Here is a 17,206-nt window from a genome sequence, read left to right on the forward strand (position 1 = left end):
AATAATAATATAAAACACATTCTTATCTGGGTCTTTCTACGGCACGCCAGCCGTCCAAAACATTGGTCGAGTGTGAAAAATATGGGGGCTGCTTCCATTCTCAAATCTTTGAATGAAAACTGCAAAACTGGATGAGTAGAATCCAAAAAGGGCAGCAGTGCTAAGAACTTTCTAGCCCACAGTATGGGTGGGACAGGTACCGTCCGTAGTTGTGCGATTTGACCCACTGCGCAAAGAAACCATAGTGTGAAAAAAATGAAAAGTTAAAGACTAATCACAAAAAAATTAAAGGATAAAATTTAGGATGAGATAGTGTGAAAATGGCATCCACTTACCAAATAATGTGGGTTGTATAACATCAGGTCATAGTAATAGCAGAGAAAAACAGAAGTATTAAAAAAATCTAGGAAGTTAAAATACACTATTCACTTAATACGGATGACTGTATCCTGAACGTAAGAGAGTTTTAAACAATTTTATTTTAATCAGCGCACTGATGACGTGAAGAGATGGCCAGACAGAGAAAAATTGCCTGCCCTAAGCAGTAACTTGCCCGGAAGGGCACAAGCTCGTGGGGTCAGGGGGAGGGGGGCTCCAAATCTGCAGAGGAATACAACTAGGCCCCAGGAGGGAACTGCTTTCTCAACGCAAGATTGGACGTGCGAGACGGCATTGCAAAGGCGATAAATATGAGACGCATGGGCTGGCACAGAGCGATACACAAAGTATGCTGGCGTGGAAGAGAGATTTAAATATATGGAGGTCTGGAGAAAATATAATTTGAAGAATCTTAAAGTATTAACATTTGATACAAAAATAAAAATTAATTCTGTTATAATTAAAACATACAAAAATTGTTATTTTATTAAAAAAATATATATTGGTGCCATGAAAATAAATAAAATTGGCACAACTTCCATACCACCTACTGTATCTGCTTCCTTCATTCCAGGATGTTCTGTAGGGTTACCCCCCAGTACTAGTAATCCTCTGCCTTCTGTATAACATCACCAAGTTTTTCCATTGCTACCAATGTCCTGGTACACCCATCAGTAAAACATTTATGCATGCAATAAAACAGGCATAAAAATCAACATGTCATAAAGTTCATGCCAAATACTAGACTTTACAAAATAATTGAACAATTCTTATACAGTTAACAAGCTAATTCATCCACTGAAGAATTTAAAAACTACACAGGTTTGCCAACCACTTGATATTTAAAAATATAAAATAAGTTTTAGGATTAATAATTATGTTGAGTATTTGACAAAAAGTTTACATTCTTATTACCTACTTGAGCAAAATTCATCGTATAAATGCTGATACAGCCAAGATCTCGGACGTGTCATTAAGTTTCTCTGCTTCATTAATAAATAAATAACGCACCATAATTTTGTAAGCTCAACGTCTAAATCAGTAATAGTTACGAAAAATCTGTAGTACCTGGCAGCGCTGTTCTTACCTTAAAATAAGTGATAAATCTCCAGAAGTTGCTTTAGTAACTGGCTGTGAATCATACAGTTATAGCAGTGACCACAGACACATTAAAAACCTTACCCTGTACGTTGGATGGCACTTAACGGCAATGTGCTTCATTTCAAATTTTAAGGAATTAGTAGGTCAGGGCAGCAATTGGTGCTGAAGAGACAGGAATACCCTGAACTAGGCAAGAAGGCAGCCTGGCAAGTTGGGTGATGGCTTAGTGAAATTTTGATTATGTAGGTATATCTTAGTTCTAGTCTGAACACTTTTGAATTCTAACAAAATTGCTGCAGAGGATGAGAGTGCAAGAGTTGTAGTCTGAGGAAGGTGGTGTTACTTCAGGATGTTGCCATCACGGTCACTATTATGAAGTGAGGCTGTTTCCTGACTGGGGTGTATGGGTGAAGGATATGGACAGGATATGGACAGATTGGAACAGTGGCCTAGAAAAGTATGAGGATGAACATTAGTAAAATGAGGGCCAAAAGAGTGCAAGAAGAGTATCTTAATGAAAAAAAAAAATAGAAATAGGTGAGGTGGGGGGAAGACATGATGCTAAAAGAAAGCCTGGAGTGGAGGAAGCAGGTGAAAAGAAGTGGTGAAAAAGGGTAAGCAAGCTTTGGGAATGCTGGAGAGGAAGCAGGAAGTAGAAGGCCTACACCACCATGGTACACCCTGAACCGGTGGTGTCTCATACCTTTGAAGATCCCACCTCAATGTGGCGTAGTTTCCGTCGCTGGACCATGCCTTATCCCTCCCCTTCTGCGTTCTTCTCCTTCCCTCCCCCCTGAGGCTCTACCTTTCACCACCACGCATGCATAAATACATGGTTAAACAACTATCAACTGTGGATTTCAGTATTATGTTTCCTTCTTCGACCAGCCCTTAATGAAACTTGGTCTAGGGTAGAAAGTCTGGGCTACAATCACTGGAATGTTACCTAGTGTGTGGGCAGCACTCAGAGAAAGTAGTGATCAGGCTTGCATTTAATTCGTGGGTCAGTTGTTTTTGGATAAGCCCTTGGAAATTTAAATGCCTATTCACTTTCAGCTTTGTTTGGTATACCAGAATTAGGCAGCAAGTACTTTGGTAAACTGATGTAATTTGTTGGAATATTTCCATATTGTAAACATGGTTTAATGGGTGATCAAAAATTTACTTGACAAGTCAAATGTACAGACTATTTGTGATATTAATTCTAGTTATGAGAAGGTAGATAATTTAGTTTATTGAACTGCAGAATTTGTGCAACTGACTAAAGTTTGAACTCCCCTGAAAATTTGCAGCGCCAGGGTGAACACAGACTGCAGTTGGAAGCATGGCAGTTGGTGTAGCAAAGATGTAATTGTTCGTAATGTTAATGCATGTTGTGATCATAGTTTACCTACAGGGTTACTGTTCAGAGATTAATGATGTCAACTAAGGTCATACTTACATGTAAAACACATATTTATAGCTGGTCAACCTTGTTGCCTCTTTTTATGGATGGATTGGTATGAAAATTGTCCTGTGTAAAAATAACTGGGTTGCACTACTGAAAACACTGACCTTGATCTTGGCCTCTGGAGCTCTTAATTGCTTATTAATTCAGGGGATTATTGCCTTTGGGAATGCATAACATCATACTGAAATGTACTGGCAGATATATGAAGCTCCAAAAAATAATGACAATTTGAGTGTATTTTACATTAAATTGATTAGGACCCTAGTATGCCCTGAGAGGTATTTTAGCAATATGCAAATGAGTAGTTATCTGGAAATAATACATTTTTGTTCTAAAAATTGTAGTCAACACTGCTAAACAAAAGACTGTTGTGTTTCAGCTGAATGCCTAACAGTAGCTTAAATGTATGTGTGTATCTTATCAAAAATATCTAATGATACTTAAAAGTGTGTAATTTAAACATTTCAGCACTACCCATTGAGGATGCTGAAATTATATTCTTTATTTGGTGTCCCACATTGTGGTGATCACTGAAGTTTAAACTACTGGTTTAAATTATCCAAGTTGTGTTAACCCTGTGGTTTTCCTACACTTTAATACATCTGATATATTTTAATGTAAGTGTAATTCTCAATAAATAAAATGTCTGGTAAGGTAAAATATTACTGATAATAAATTACTGTTCTGGCAACAAAATCACTGCAATACAACACCTGTACAACCATTCGACCGCCATTTTTGTTATTTTGCAGTGTGTTCGTGAATGCGTAATAAATAAAATGGTCGATTAGGTCAGGTCAGTTACATTATTAATACTTTCAAACTAAGCAGACATTAAAAATAATATGATTTAATTTCAATGGTTCTTTAGTTTTAAAGTATTTATAATGTAACTGACCTGACCTAACAAACCCGGACAAATGATGAACATTAACAACTCACGTAAAATTTTTTTGTTACTTATTACTTGCGCAACAATATCCAAATAAAAAATAAGACTTTAAAATTAGAAACGTTAAAAACCCACCTAAGTTGGAGGCGGGTACATTTCCTTTGCCATTAGAAGGAAATGATGTAGTCTTTCACCTACGTTGCGATACCTCCGACGGAACATTAATAAATAAAATCATGTATTGGTTCATTTGAATACTGGCCAATCACGGAACTGTCACGTGACAAAATTGTCCAATAAGAAACATAATAGATACTCGTAAACCAGAAACAATGTTGATCGCCGCATGAATATACAGGTTTGTGATGAAAATTAAAAAATTCGATATCTCCTAAAGTATTTGGAATTTCTTATCTCCGCCGGTTGATTTGAAAAGAGGAAGTGAAAGAGCATAGAAAAAAAGTATTTTCGGATTTTTAGCATTTTTTTTCTCGCATATACCGCGACTCTACATATTTACTGAATTTTGGATACAACTAAATATTTCACAATATTACTCTATTAAAAACTAAAACATACATATATACCTGTAGCAACACTATATCATTACCATACATATATTTGAAGAAATATCTCGTCAATACAATATCTTGTAAATATGCCATATTCACAGCACTATGAAACTGAATAATTTTTATTTTGTCTTTGGACTCGAATGAACACTATGAGAAAAGATTATTTTATTTTATGTGCTTTGTTTTTGCAAAGAAGTGCAATATCTTTGCTGGCTTGTAACAAAAAGAGAAGTTTTAAAATGAAAATGGAAGTTTCGGATTGTTAATAGTGAGTTCTAAATAAAATGTTTTGCTGTATGAATTAAAGAATTGTATGCCAAGAAATAGTTTCATCAGGTATGTGTTTACAAATAGGAATAAATTGCAACTAGATACTATCCCAGTGGTAGAGTACTAAAGAGCTCATGACTATGAGTGATAAATTAGCCGGCAAAAACTTTTAAATTTGATATTTTAAGAACTTTTGATACGTGTTTTGCGCTCAACTATTAAAGGCAACGCTAGATACGAATATTTAAATATTGCTATAATTAACTTTTGCAGTGATCATTTTTTTTTATTTACAAATCTATGACACTCTAGGTTACACTGGCAATTATTTATATTTAAAATAAATATCAATCATACTGTGAGGGTTAGTTTCCCCGCTGTTGTACATCTGTCTTGCTGGTGATGGTTGGCATCACTGATAACAGGTGAATGTCAGTTCCGGTTATGGCATCTATATATGTAAATGTAACATGGTTAACGGACAATAAAGAATATTAAGTGCTAACTACATGTACTTGCTTATCTACAACTTTATACCTATGAACGCAAGTAAAACATGGCGCAGTCGTGTGGAATTGTGTTTATATTTCAGTTAGTCCATGTTCGTTGGATTTGTTTGCTGTGGGTGATATAACCTGTAGGTGTGCGTTTGTTTGTTGCCACGTGTTTTTCGGACGTCGGTGGTAGTGGATATCAAACAATGTTGTAGACAGACTGAATCGTATAGTTGTTTTTTTTTCTGTTTTGTGCCATGGCAGGCCTAAATCTTGTAAAGCTCCCCGACTCTGTCGACTTGGAGAGTCCCACGGCCCGAAAAGACTGGGAAGTGTTTGAAGGAGATTTTGAAAATTATTTAATCGCAACGGGCCAGGATGAGGGCCCAGATAAGGTTAAGATCGCCCTACTCAAAAACATGTTAGGCTCCCAAGGACGAGCCCTTTTCGAAACTTTCGACATCCCACCAGAGGACAAGCTAGTGTATTCTAAAGTAAAGGAAGCATACCGCGTGTTCGTGGCACCAAAAACAAATCCTTTGTATGAACGGTTTGTTTTTAACCAGCGTGTGCAACTGGAGGGTGAGACTTTTGATCATTTGTTGACTGATTGCCGCCGCCTGATTAAAACATGTGGCTATGAGCGCCCAGTTTCGCAGGAAGAGAATATGCTGGTTGACCGCATCGTCCAGGGCATCAGAGATTCGTCCGTTCGGGAGTCTCTGCTGAGGTTAGACAATGCCACTCTTACTAAAGTTGCTGCACACTGCCGTCTGATGGAACAAAGTCAACAACAAGCGAAGGAGATTCAAGCTCGGAGTTCTGCTCACGATAGTGTAAGTTGTGACTTTGTGTCCACTAAGGATAGGAAGTCATCACGCCCAAGGCAAAACAGCAAGTTTGGTGATAACGGTGAGTACAACTGCTCAAGGTGTCAGACACAGCACAAGGCCAGACAATGCCCAGCATATGGAAAAAAATGTGCCAAATGTGGCATTATGAATCACTTTGCTGCCTCATGCAGAGTTCGGAAAGTTCGTGAGGTAAAAGCAAAGCATTCTTCTAGTGAGAGTCTATACTGTGATGCGGTGACAGTCAATTCTGTGTATCCTAGAGGGACTAGAACAACCCACATCAATGAGTGGAGGGAGCGTATACTGATTGAGGATAAAGCAGTGAACATAAAATTGGATCCCGGTTCTGAAATAAATATTTTGCCACTCAGTTTGTTCAGGACGGTTGACAAACAGTTCAAGGTCAGGCCAACATCTCTAAAAATTGAGGTTTGGGGTGGGACCATTCTTCCCGCAAAAGGAGTAGTTAATTTGTGTTGTTCTGTCAAAGGCCAAGAGTCTTATGTTGAATTTGTTATAGTTGACTCTGACAGCACTCCTTTGTTAGGGCTACAGTCTTGTGTTGACTTCAATCTTGTGAAAAGGGTTCACTCAGCTTGCCACGAGGCAAAGGACAGATTCATTAAAGAACACAATGAAGTATTCACTGGTTTTGGCTGTTTCCCCCAAGTATGTAGAATTAACATTCGCAACCATAGCAACCCTGTTTGTAAGCCTCCAAGAAGGGTCCCTAGAGCAATCAGACCTGCATTAAAACAAGAACTGGACAGACTCGAACAGAAAGGCATTATATGCAAAGTTGACAAGCTCAGTGCTAGCGCTTGGGTGAGCAACCTAGTTGTTGTGGAAAAGTCAAGTGGGAAGTTGAGGTTATGTCTTGATCCGACTGACCTCAATAAGGTGGTGATTCGAGACTACCATGAAATACCAACATTGGAAGAAATGTCCGAGAAGCTCACAGGAAAAAATTTTTATTCAGTGTTTGATCTTAAGGAAGGGTTCCACCAAGTGCAACTAGATGAAGACTCGTCTCACAAGTGCTGCTTCTCGACACCATTTGGGTGTTATCGCTATCTACGCATGCCATACGGCATTGCCAATGCCCCAGAAAATTTCCAGAAGTTTATCGAAGAGAACTTTGCTTCTATTCCTGGAGTGGTGACGTTCTTCGATGACATCCTCTGTACAGGCGAAACAGAAGGTGACCATGATACGTGTGCTCAGCAAGTAGTGGAGCGTGCAGCCAGCCTTGGCATCAAGTTCAACCCAGATAAGCTTCAATATAAGGTTTCCGAAGTAAGGTATGTGGGCCAGATCTTCTCCGCCGCAGGCATGTCTCCTGATCCTGAGCGAATCCGAGCTCTGACTAGTCTACAGGCTCCCAGCAATCGCAAAGAACTTCAACGTACTTTGGGGATGTTCAATTTTGTTCGCTGTTATATTCCAGGTATGTCTAGTGTGTGTTCCCCATTGTATGAACTTCTTAAAGCGGATGTAGACTGGTTGTGGTTCCCGTGTCATGAAGAGGCTTTTTGTAAACTCAAGTCGCTCATCACTAGTGCCCCTGTCCTGGCAACTTTTGATCCCTCAAACCAACTTGTTATACAGTGTGATGCATCACAGAGTGGGCTTGGTGCTACTTTGTTTCAGGAGGGCCCAAAGGGTCTCCACCCTGTGCACATTGCCTCCAGGTCCCTTACAGCAGCAGAAAAGAGCTACTCCCAGATTGAGAAGGAGCTCTTAGCAGTTTCTTTTACCTCAGCTAAATTTCACTACTATATTTATGGTAAGCAGGTCCTAGTGCAATCTGATCATAAGCCACTTGTGAATGTTATGGTCAAACCAGTTCATCATATAGGCTCAGCACGCCTTCAGAGGTTACGTCTTAAACTGTTGAAGTACGACTTAAACGTTACTTACCTACCTGGTAAACTCATGTATTTCGCAGACCACCTGTCGCGGTCATATCTTACAGACAAGGTAATCGACGATCCTGCAATGGTTGAGGTAGTACATTCCGTCAGTAAGCACTTGCCTATGTCAAACAAACGCTTGCTTCAGTTCCAGTTGGAAACAACTAAGGATGCGGCTCTCTGTCAAGTGTCCCAATTTTGTCAGTCAGATTGGCCTCCCTACAGTAGAGTTCCTCAAGTATGCAAACCGTATTACAAAAAGGGGGATGACTTGTGCGCTGAGAGTGGTTTAGTTTTCCTCGGCGATAAGGTTGTTGTTCCTGAGGCTCTAAGACCATATGTTCTACAGCTGCTTCATGAAGGCCACTGTGGAGAATCGAAGACCAAGTCCAAGGGCCGTCAGTTGTTTTACTGGCCATCTATGTCAGTGGATATTGTGCAGTTCATTCAAAAATGCTCTGTGTGTGAGAAGTTTTGCCCAGCCAACTACAGACAGCCCCTCTGCCCACATCCCATTCCAAAGCTGCCATATGACACAGTAGGTGCAGACATTTTTGACTTCTCTGGGAAAGATTATTTGGTTCTTGTGGACAAATATTCCAAATGGATAGATATGTGTGAACTTTCCAAAAAGACTTCCTCTGCCGTCATCAGTGCCATGCAACAAGTATTCAGCACTCATGGCCTCCCACGAGTTCTGATGGCTGATAACATGCCATTCAATTCTCATGAATGCCGTCAGTATTATTCCCTGAGTGAAATTGAGCTACGAACTAGTAGTCCTCATTATCCACGCAGTAATGGGTTGGCAGAAATGGCAGTAAAGATTAGCAAAATGCTGCTACGCAAAAGTCAGGGCACTGATTTCAGAAACTTACTTCGTGAATATAGAAACACTCCTCTTCCTGGCTTAGACTGGTCCCCCTCTCAGTTACTATTTAATAGGAGACTTCGGAGTAAACTGCCTGTCTCATATAACACCCTCAGACCTAGGGTCATCTCTCCAGAACACGTGGTTAGAGCATTAATGTCAAAGGAGAAGCAGATGAAAGACGTATACAACAAAACGGCCAGGCGACAGGAGATAACATTCGTTAAGGGGGAAACTGTGGTTGTCAAAACCCACAAACATGACAAGTGGGAGCCGGGAGTCATTGTGGGCAAACACTCATCACCTCGCTCCTATTGGGTGCAAGGATCAGGTGATAGGATAGTGCGTCGCAATTTGATCCATCTGAGGAAAACCACGACCTCGCAGAAGCCCCACCAGTCAGCTCCACGCCTGCTCGAGGTTCCCAACACCAAGACTGATGGCGAGGAGGGTAACCGCCTGAAGCAGACTCCACGCACCTCATCATTGGAGCCTGACTTCCGGGGGTTTGAGCCTCAAACTTCGACGAGTGCAGTGACTGATGTGTCTACTGTGCAGGGTGATGAATCTCAGGAAGCAACAGACAGCAGTGGCCATACCTTGGCTACCAAAAGTGGAAGGGAGGTGAAGCCTGTGAAGAGCTTAAATTTGTAATGTTGTCTGCTTGTCAATTAGTGTGTTGTGAGTGAGTTGTGAATTGCACATGAGTGTTTCATGCAGTATACTTGTTTTCTGAATTATAGTGTGTACTGTTAAAAAGCAATTGCTCAACTTTGTATGTAAGTTTTGTCTCAACAAGTAAACCTTAGAACCCTAGCAAGTGGTAAAATGTCTCGCAGTTTAAAGGGGAAGGTGTTGTACATCTGTCTTGCTGGTGATGGTTGGCATCACTGATAACAGGTGAATGTCAGTTCCGGTTATGGCATCTATATATGTAAATGTAACACGGTTAACGGACAATAAAGAATATTAAGTGCTAACTACATGTACTTGCTTATCTACAACTTTATACCTATGAACGCAAGTAAAACACCCGCAATCTTCAAAAAAAAATCTGTAGTCTTTCAGAGTAGACGAAGCTGGTGTACTCGAAGAATGATAATACTGCTACTGAAGAAAACTATCACAGTCCAGATAGTATGCAGCAAAGTATCAGATGCAGTCTCGTAGTAGTATGTGGTAGAATTATTTTAAAATCATCAGCAACTCTTCATTTAACTAATCACTTATTAATGTCTTTACTAGGGTCAACTTCACATTCACTAATCTTGCTTCGTAGATAGTCTTTAAAACTTCAGGGTAGTATTCAAATTAATAAATATATTAACACATACCAATTGACAGTCCTATTCAGTCTTGTTCATCAAAAGTTTTCCAAAGCTAATGTTCTTAATGAAACCTTCACTTTTTTTTTGTCCCCCTGCACTTGTTTTAAAATTTAAAAAATTTATTACAAAGAGTATTTAGTCTATAGAACAAAACATAAATGTTTCCACAGAGATGTTATGAAAAAGCATAGAGTAATGCTGTAATTTAGAATCAAAAGAATATAACTCGTGTTATCAAAAAAATACATTCATTAAATTGTCTATTAACAAAATTCAGTACAATTTTATTAGAATGCTTACTTTGCATGTTTGTATTTTATGTTGCAATGCATTTTTTTAATGCAGGCAATGTAATATCTTGATGTTACGATACATATTTCGAAGATAAGAGCATTTATAAGGAAATTTTGATTGAACATTAAAATGAAAAGATACAGCGTTTGCATTTAATTATTTATAAGTGCATATAACCCATGTTTTGCCATCTTCTAGCAGAAGTCCTGTAGTAACAGCTAGCATTAACTTCAGTTTATCAATCAAGTTATTAATCAATGTTAAGTAAAATTCGTACATAAAGTGGAAGTGTGGAATCTGTACACAGCAGCGTCTCAGAGAGAGCTGGGAAAAGTAAAAGGAGGGCAACTAAGTGGATGTTAAGGGAAGTGGATAAGACTAGAAGATGTGATCTGATAAAGATGGAGCACTGGTCGAGAACAAACAGCATGAAAATAAAAGTAAACAAAACAAAGATTGTGAGGTTTAAGAGGAGAAGGATGGTGGTAAGGGAAGTCTACTTATGTAAGAAGCTGGAGATACAGAGGGCAGAGGAGTATAAGTACCTCGGTGGGGGGGGGGGGGGGGGGGGGGGGTGACTACAGAGCGACATGAGATGTGAGAAACAAGTTCAAAGGGTGGTAAAGAAGGGGAGGAGGGAAATGTGGTTTCTTGGGAGAATTTTGAAGGAAAAGGTGCACTTCGCGTTAGCAAGTATGGAGTATGCAGCAACCAATAGGTATCTGGTAAAGAAAATAAAATAGGTGGAGATGGTACAATGTAAGGAATGAAATGTGTAATCAGTAGGTGAAGAAGGAAAGGGGATTCCATGCAGACCATTTGTTGATCAAGTAACTGGGGTAGGAAATACTTCAGGGGAGGAGGTGGGTGGAAAGGCTAGTGAGACTGTTCAAAGTTATGAAGGGGGAGGGGGGTTGAGGAAAGCTGGGTGTTAGGAAGCACAAAGGTGGGTTTAGAGGCCGGAGAGACCATGCGTGGAAGATACAGAAGGAGTGGAGGCAAACAGTGTCACGACCTTGACCTTCAACTTCATGGTCAAGGTTACAAATTCCCCACATGCATGCTACCAAGAGGGTCATGCACTCAGCTGCCCGAATACAACCTATCTATAGTCGATTTTGCAAAGCCTGAGTCCCCTCCTTGAGCATGATATGTGAAATTCAATAAACCAAATCTAACTAGTTATCAATAATTTTTTTTAATTTAAATTAAATCTAGCATCCAACAGGATTGCAAGATTAAAAAAATACAACAGCTAAAGTTTATCCTGTTCTCTGAAATGTATTAAATGCGATAATAACTTTTGTTCCAATAATAGCTGTCGCTGCAAATTATAGTGTCTATTAACAAGGACTATTAACAAGGACATTTTTCACTTAAGCCACAATGAGTATAAAACTGATTGGAATTTTAAAAGTTTTAATATATACTTTTTTATACCAATTATATAGGTGTTCTTATTATCCTCACCAGGTAAATATAAATAACACAGAAATATGATCTCATACAATTTACTATCACTAACCCTATTTCCAATAATAATATTTTTAAAAAATAATTAAAATTATTTAACTATCAATTTAAGCTACTATCACTAATCGGAGCGCTCCTAAAAAATGTTAATTTGGTAATTCATAATCATGTCAAAATCCGTCTGTTACAGACATGTTTGCCCATACAATTTTTCCGCGCACATTATTCAGTTACTTCAATCACGAGCCCTTCTTTAAAGTTACGTATTTCCTCCAACTTGATTTCACTGTTCACAAACACAGCAATTTCACACGCAAGAAGACCAGACTCACTGTTCATTAACTGTTTCTCTTTCCACACACTGATGTATAGAATACATCATATTCAACAACAAGAATTTAATATAGGCCTACATCTGACATAATAATACATTAAACTACAGTTTTAACTTATACGTCTGTAGTGAAAATCTGGTACCACTTATTCTATGCTAAGGTTTGTTACTGTCCAATTCGCAGACACAAGTCCGTGACACTATAATTCGTTGTTCAAATTTGCAAGTTTTCGCCCTCAGCGGCTTATATAGCTATTCATGTATTGACAACCTTACTGTGTTTGGCAATGCTGCAGTCCAGTGGTGTGCGTCAAAACTCATGGTAGGAGTTTCATGCCGTCCTTGCCGGGAGCAGGCAGCTCGGCCCATTACACTCGTTGCCGGCGAAATCACAAGACCTCTTGTCGTCTGCTTCTTTAGCATGTTTTTCATTTTAAATTGCAAAATTTGTAAACGACAGCCATTTATTTGTTTCATCTCAGTTATTTGGCTCCACTCGGAAGTCGTTCCGAAAACAACCAAAAAAGGGATCGGCAAGCGTGCATGGCAACCGCAAATAAATACCAGGAAAATAACATGAGAAATAATTTAATAAAACTACAAAATAAATTAAACTAACTATTAAAAATTAACAGAATTAAAATTAAGTAAATAAAAATTACAATAACATATTATTAAAACAAAATAAAGATCTTACCTCTGGTTGCCAACCTATAGAGCAAGTTACCAGGTAACTGGAAACAACAGAAAGTGAAAAGCAGTTATTCTTGTTGAGGGGAAGGTATTGGAAGCGTGAGGTGCAAAGGACTAACGGAACAAGCATCTGTAAATGTGATAATTAAGTGGGGGGAAAGGGGGTAGGGATGATCCTTGCCACCGGGCAAAAGCCCAATTGCAAGAGAGCAATTCTAATGAGAAAAGAAGGTAAAGGTGGGTGGAGGAAACTCACTGACAGTAATAAAAATAATTTGGATTTTGAATATATGCAATTTAATGTGGAACAGTTTAAGTGGATATGTGCAAAAAAAATAGGGTAGGTAAGATTGCTTGCCACCAGGTGATACCAACAAAAAGCATAAAATTAAATCTAAAATTAAAAATTAAATAAAAATAATATATAGGTACGTATTTAATTAACTTCTTTAAACGACTTAAAAGTATAAAATAATTTAACCTAGCCCCGTAAAGATTAATAACTCCACACAATTACTAACCTCAAATTGTCCTAAAAATTTGTAATTGTTGATTTTTAACACATGAATTAACTTGTAGGATTTAAAATGAATAACGTGGGGCGTATGCAATCGATTAATTATAGTAAGGCGTGTAGGGATTCAGTTCATATAATTTGCAGTGCAAAAAAATCATTAATGAACTATTCATTCATCAATTGTCTTTTGCATGTTATTCATTTTAAATCTTACACAAGTTATTTCATAGGTGTTAAGAAAACCAACAATCACAAATTTTCAGGACAATCCGCATGGGGCTATAAATCTTTATGGGGCTAGGAGATATTAACTTATACTTTTTTAAAAAACTTTTTAAAATATTTTTATTAAATTATTTTCTGCTTTTGTCTTGTTTTTGTGAAATTTTGCAATTAGTAAATTTAATTTTTAGTCCATATTTAAAACTAAAAATGAAGGGCACTTGCAATAGCTAATATAAGGAGATAAGCTGTGATGGACGCACCAAACGACAGAGAGTGTCAAATTCAATGCAACACCATCTACTAACGAAGTTCTAAACTAACCTTTTATCAGAGCCATTAGTTCACTAGTCACAGTGAGCTTTGCTAAGCGAATGGGTCTCGTCAAGGAGAAGGATAGGAAGTTGCCAGACCTAACTATATGGCTTTGTGATGGACATTTCTCCCAGGTCTGTATGCTGTGTTGTACATCCTGCAACCAGGGCCGCAACTAGAGTCTCTGGCACCCGGGGCATGAATGGATTCATGCGCCCCCCTCCCCCCCCCTCTCTTCTTTTGCACATACCACACCAATAAAGCAGGGGGTCCAGGGGCCCTCCCACGGAAAAATGGTGCTATTTAAGCATTTTCCATACCTACATGTAACAGTTTCTGTGCTACTGTAACTTCCTTGCATGAACCCACTCAGTGGCATAGCCAGGATTTGTGTATGGGGGATGTTAAGAAGCATGCCCCCCCCCCCCCCCCGCATTAAAGCGGGGGTCCGGGGGTCCTCCCCTGGGAAAAATTTGGATTTTAAGGTGTAATATAGTGCTATTTTAGCAGTTTCCGGTACTTTAATTTAAATATTGTAATGGTAAAAATTTTAATTAATTTTAATATGAAATTTGCTTGAGTGATTAATAAGAAATTAATTAATGATTTAGTGCTAGGGGGGGGGGGTTTAACCCCTAAAACCCCCCCCTGGCTACGCCCCTGAACCCACTATGTCCATAAAGTAGTCCGTATAATCACTAGACTTGTTCATTAAATATGTTGAGACATTATATTGTAAATCAGATTAGACATTCCTGGCATGCAAGTTAAAAAACTTTTTACCAGTTACCAGTTGTATTAGGAATTACAATGCAAGCGATTTCGGTGCCCCCACAGCTTTGCGCCCGGGGCGTATGCCCCGCTTGCCCCCCCCCCCCCCTCCCTAGTTGTGGCCCTGCCTGCAACACTGCACTGTTCTACTAGTAGCCTAATGCCACAAATCCTGGGGCTTTGCTAAACAAATTATTAATGGCCAAACAAATAAACTGAAAAGAGAGTTAATATCGCGTTGCCATCCAGTTCTGAGCTATGTTCAGTATTTCAAGTCTCTAGCTCATCAGGAAGTTAAGTTAAAATCGATTGCAAAATTTGTAACAGACAAGAAAGTGAGTTAATAAAAACATTTAAATATGAAATAAAATATGAAACTACTCATTTTGATATTTTTTAAAAGTTCAAATTAATACAATACAAAGCTAAGTAAATTGTTGTGCAGTTGTTAAAAAGATGACTGGCCCAAGTAAAATCCAAAATTTTTAGATTAGCTAGAATAAACCACAGATCCAACCTAATTTGAACTAAATGTGTGCATTGTTTTAAGTCTTCCCCTAAACGTACACTTAATAATCGTAAATGATAATCCACATCATTGCTGGCCAGTTATAGATAGTATGCAGGTACTTTTAAACTCTTGGCACTAGCAGTCCTGGCATGCTGACAAAATAAACAGTCTTAATTAGTGTTACAGATTACGCAATAAAACGACATATTCATGTTTGTAATTTGCATTATCGTTGTCGACAGCTGTTGCTAACTCGGCAATGATGACCCGTGGTATTTTGTGATAATGGGCAAATTGTCATTTGGCAACAGTTAAATAGACGAAGTTCCAACTTTCTCTTCTCAGTGCAAAATCCTATGCCACGTTAACACGGTTATTGAAACCGTTCGCATCGACCCTGAAAGATAACGCCTAATATTTGAAGACACATTCATCATTCCCAATTAACTTCTGTATTTTACAGTTTATACTTTAATTAGTACCAGAAGGCATTTCCTGTTGTTAATTAAGACCTAATGCAAAAGCCGGCACAGAAAATCCCTATATGTTTAAAGCAAAGTCAGTTTGAAATGCAATAATCAAATTTGCAACTACAGGAGCTAAACAACTAAACATTTTTTTGCAAATATATTTCAATGTCACGTTTTTAACCAATTCTAAACAAAAACAATGCAAGCATGGTTGGAAACACCTTCATACATTAAAAAAACACTATATTGTTTTGAGGGGCACTGATAGGTAACTTAAGTATGTATACTATTCGACTGCTGGTAAATAACAAATGACCTTCAAGCCTTGACCACGCCAGCTTCCATGCTAACGTACTAGTACTAACACAGGGCTCAAGACAGTAGCCATTTTCACCTGCGCCCTACACATTTGTTTACAAATTTCCACTCACCTCGAACTGCCAGTGTGCTGCTTGCAAAAGCTGTTTGGCTTGCTCCCGCGCACAACCTGCAGCTAGTACAAATTGATTTATCATTACTTGCTCCCTAAGCGAGTCCATTTTTTCTACCAAACCACCTTTAAATTTCCCCACGCACTCCCAAACACACCTCCACTACAATTTGTTTTCAAAACTACTCATCCCCCAGATATGAATGACGTCAGGAACTCTACTGTGATTGGTGTGCAAGGACGTGGCTGTTGAAATACGAACAGACCCCCTTCACATCTTGTTATTGCTGTTCTATTTGGTATACTCGCCCCCCGATTTGTAAAAGCCGGAATCAGGTCATTGCGATGAACGTAAATAATACAGCGTTGCCAAACTTGTCCACAGATCTAAAAAAAAAAAATGTTTACAAGGTTACAATGACGAAAGTTTTCTTTTCTACAGGTGATTATGTGATTGTGGTATTCAATCACTAGTCACAATCAAAAATAGGTGGCATATCCAATAGTTTAAGTTAACATACTACCTTTTTTGTTTACTCTGATTGCTAGATAAAAGAACTAACCATTCTTAACTGCAAACCTGTTGTTTTTTTTTTAATTACGACACAATACAAAGGATAAACGAATTAAGTCAAATTAAATGAGTTCCTTAAAATTAATATTGAAAAATAATACCTTAACAATCAGTACATTCTGTTGGAGAGATTACTACCAGATAAGACTAACAGAATCAACAGAAGCTACATGTATTAAGATTATCCCAAATTAATTTATATAACATGTACATAAATATTTCTATATAATTTTTGTATGGCATCCTACCTACCTATCAATTCTTTACGTGAGATATAGTATGTTGTATGTTGTATTTACCTGCTACATATCAGGCCGAGTGCACAGTGTTGAATTGGAGGGGGGGGGGGGGGGGGGAGGGAGAGAGAGAGAGAGAGAGAAAGAGAGGGTGATAGATAACCCCTCCCAAGCCCAAATGTTTATATTATTATTTATGTTTACTTAAATACATGTGTTAAACTTTTCTTTCATCAAAAG

At 38.4% G+C, this 17,206-nt stretch overlaps 1 protein-coding gene across 1 annotated transcript in view; it reads right to left on the reverse strand.

Annotated features, from left to right (window-relative positions):
• LOC134530352 (UBA-like domain-containing protein 2-A) overlaps positions 1-16,632 on the reverse strand; it is a 39,689-nt gene extending 23,057 nt beyond the window's left edge. Inside the window, exon 1 of the mRNA XM_063365106.1 lies at positions 16,158-16,632. Within this exon, the coding sequence (XP_063221176.1) occupies positions 16,158-16,265 (108 nt within the window). The 5' untranslated portion in view covers positions 16,266-16,632. The remainder of the gene's footprint in view (positions 1-16,157) is intronic.
• Positions 16,633-17,206: the final 574 nt, after the last annotated feature.

Source organism: Bacillus rossius, chromosome 3, assembly GCF_032445375.1.
Source record: "Bacillus rossius redtenbacheri isolate Brsri chromosome 3, Brsri_v3, whole genome shotgun sequence".
NCBI classification, from domain to species: domain Eukaryota; kingdom Metazoa; phylum Arthropoda; class Insecta; order Phasmatodea; family Bacillidae; genus Bacillus; species Bacillus rossius.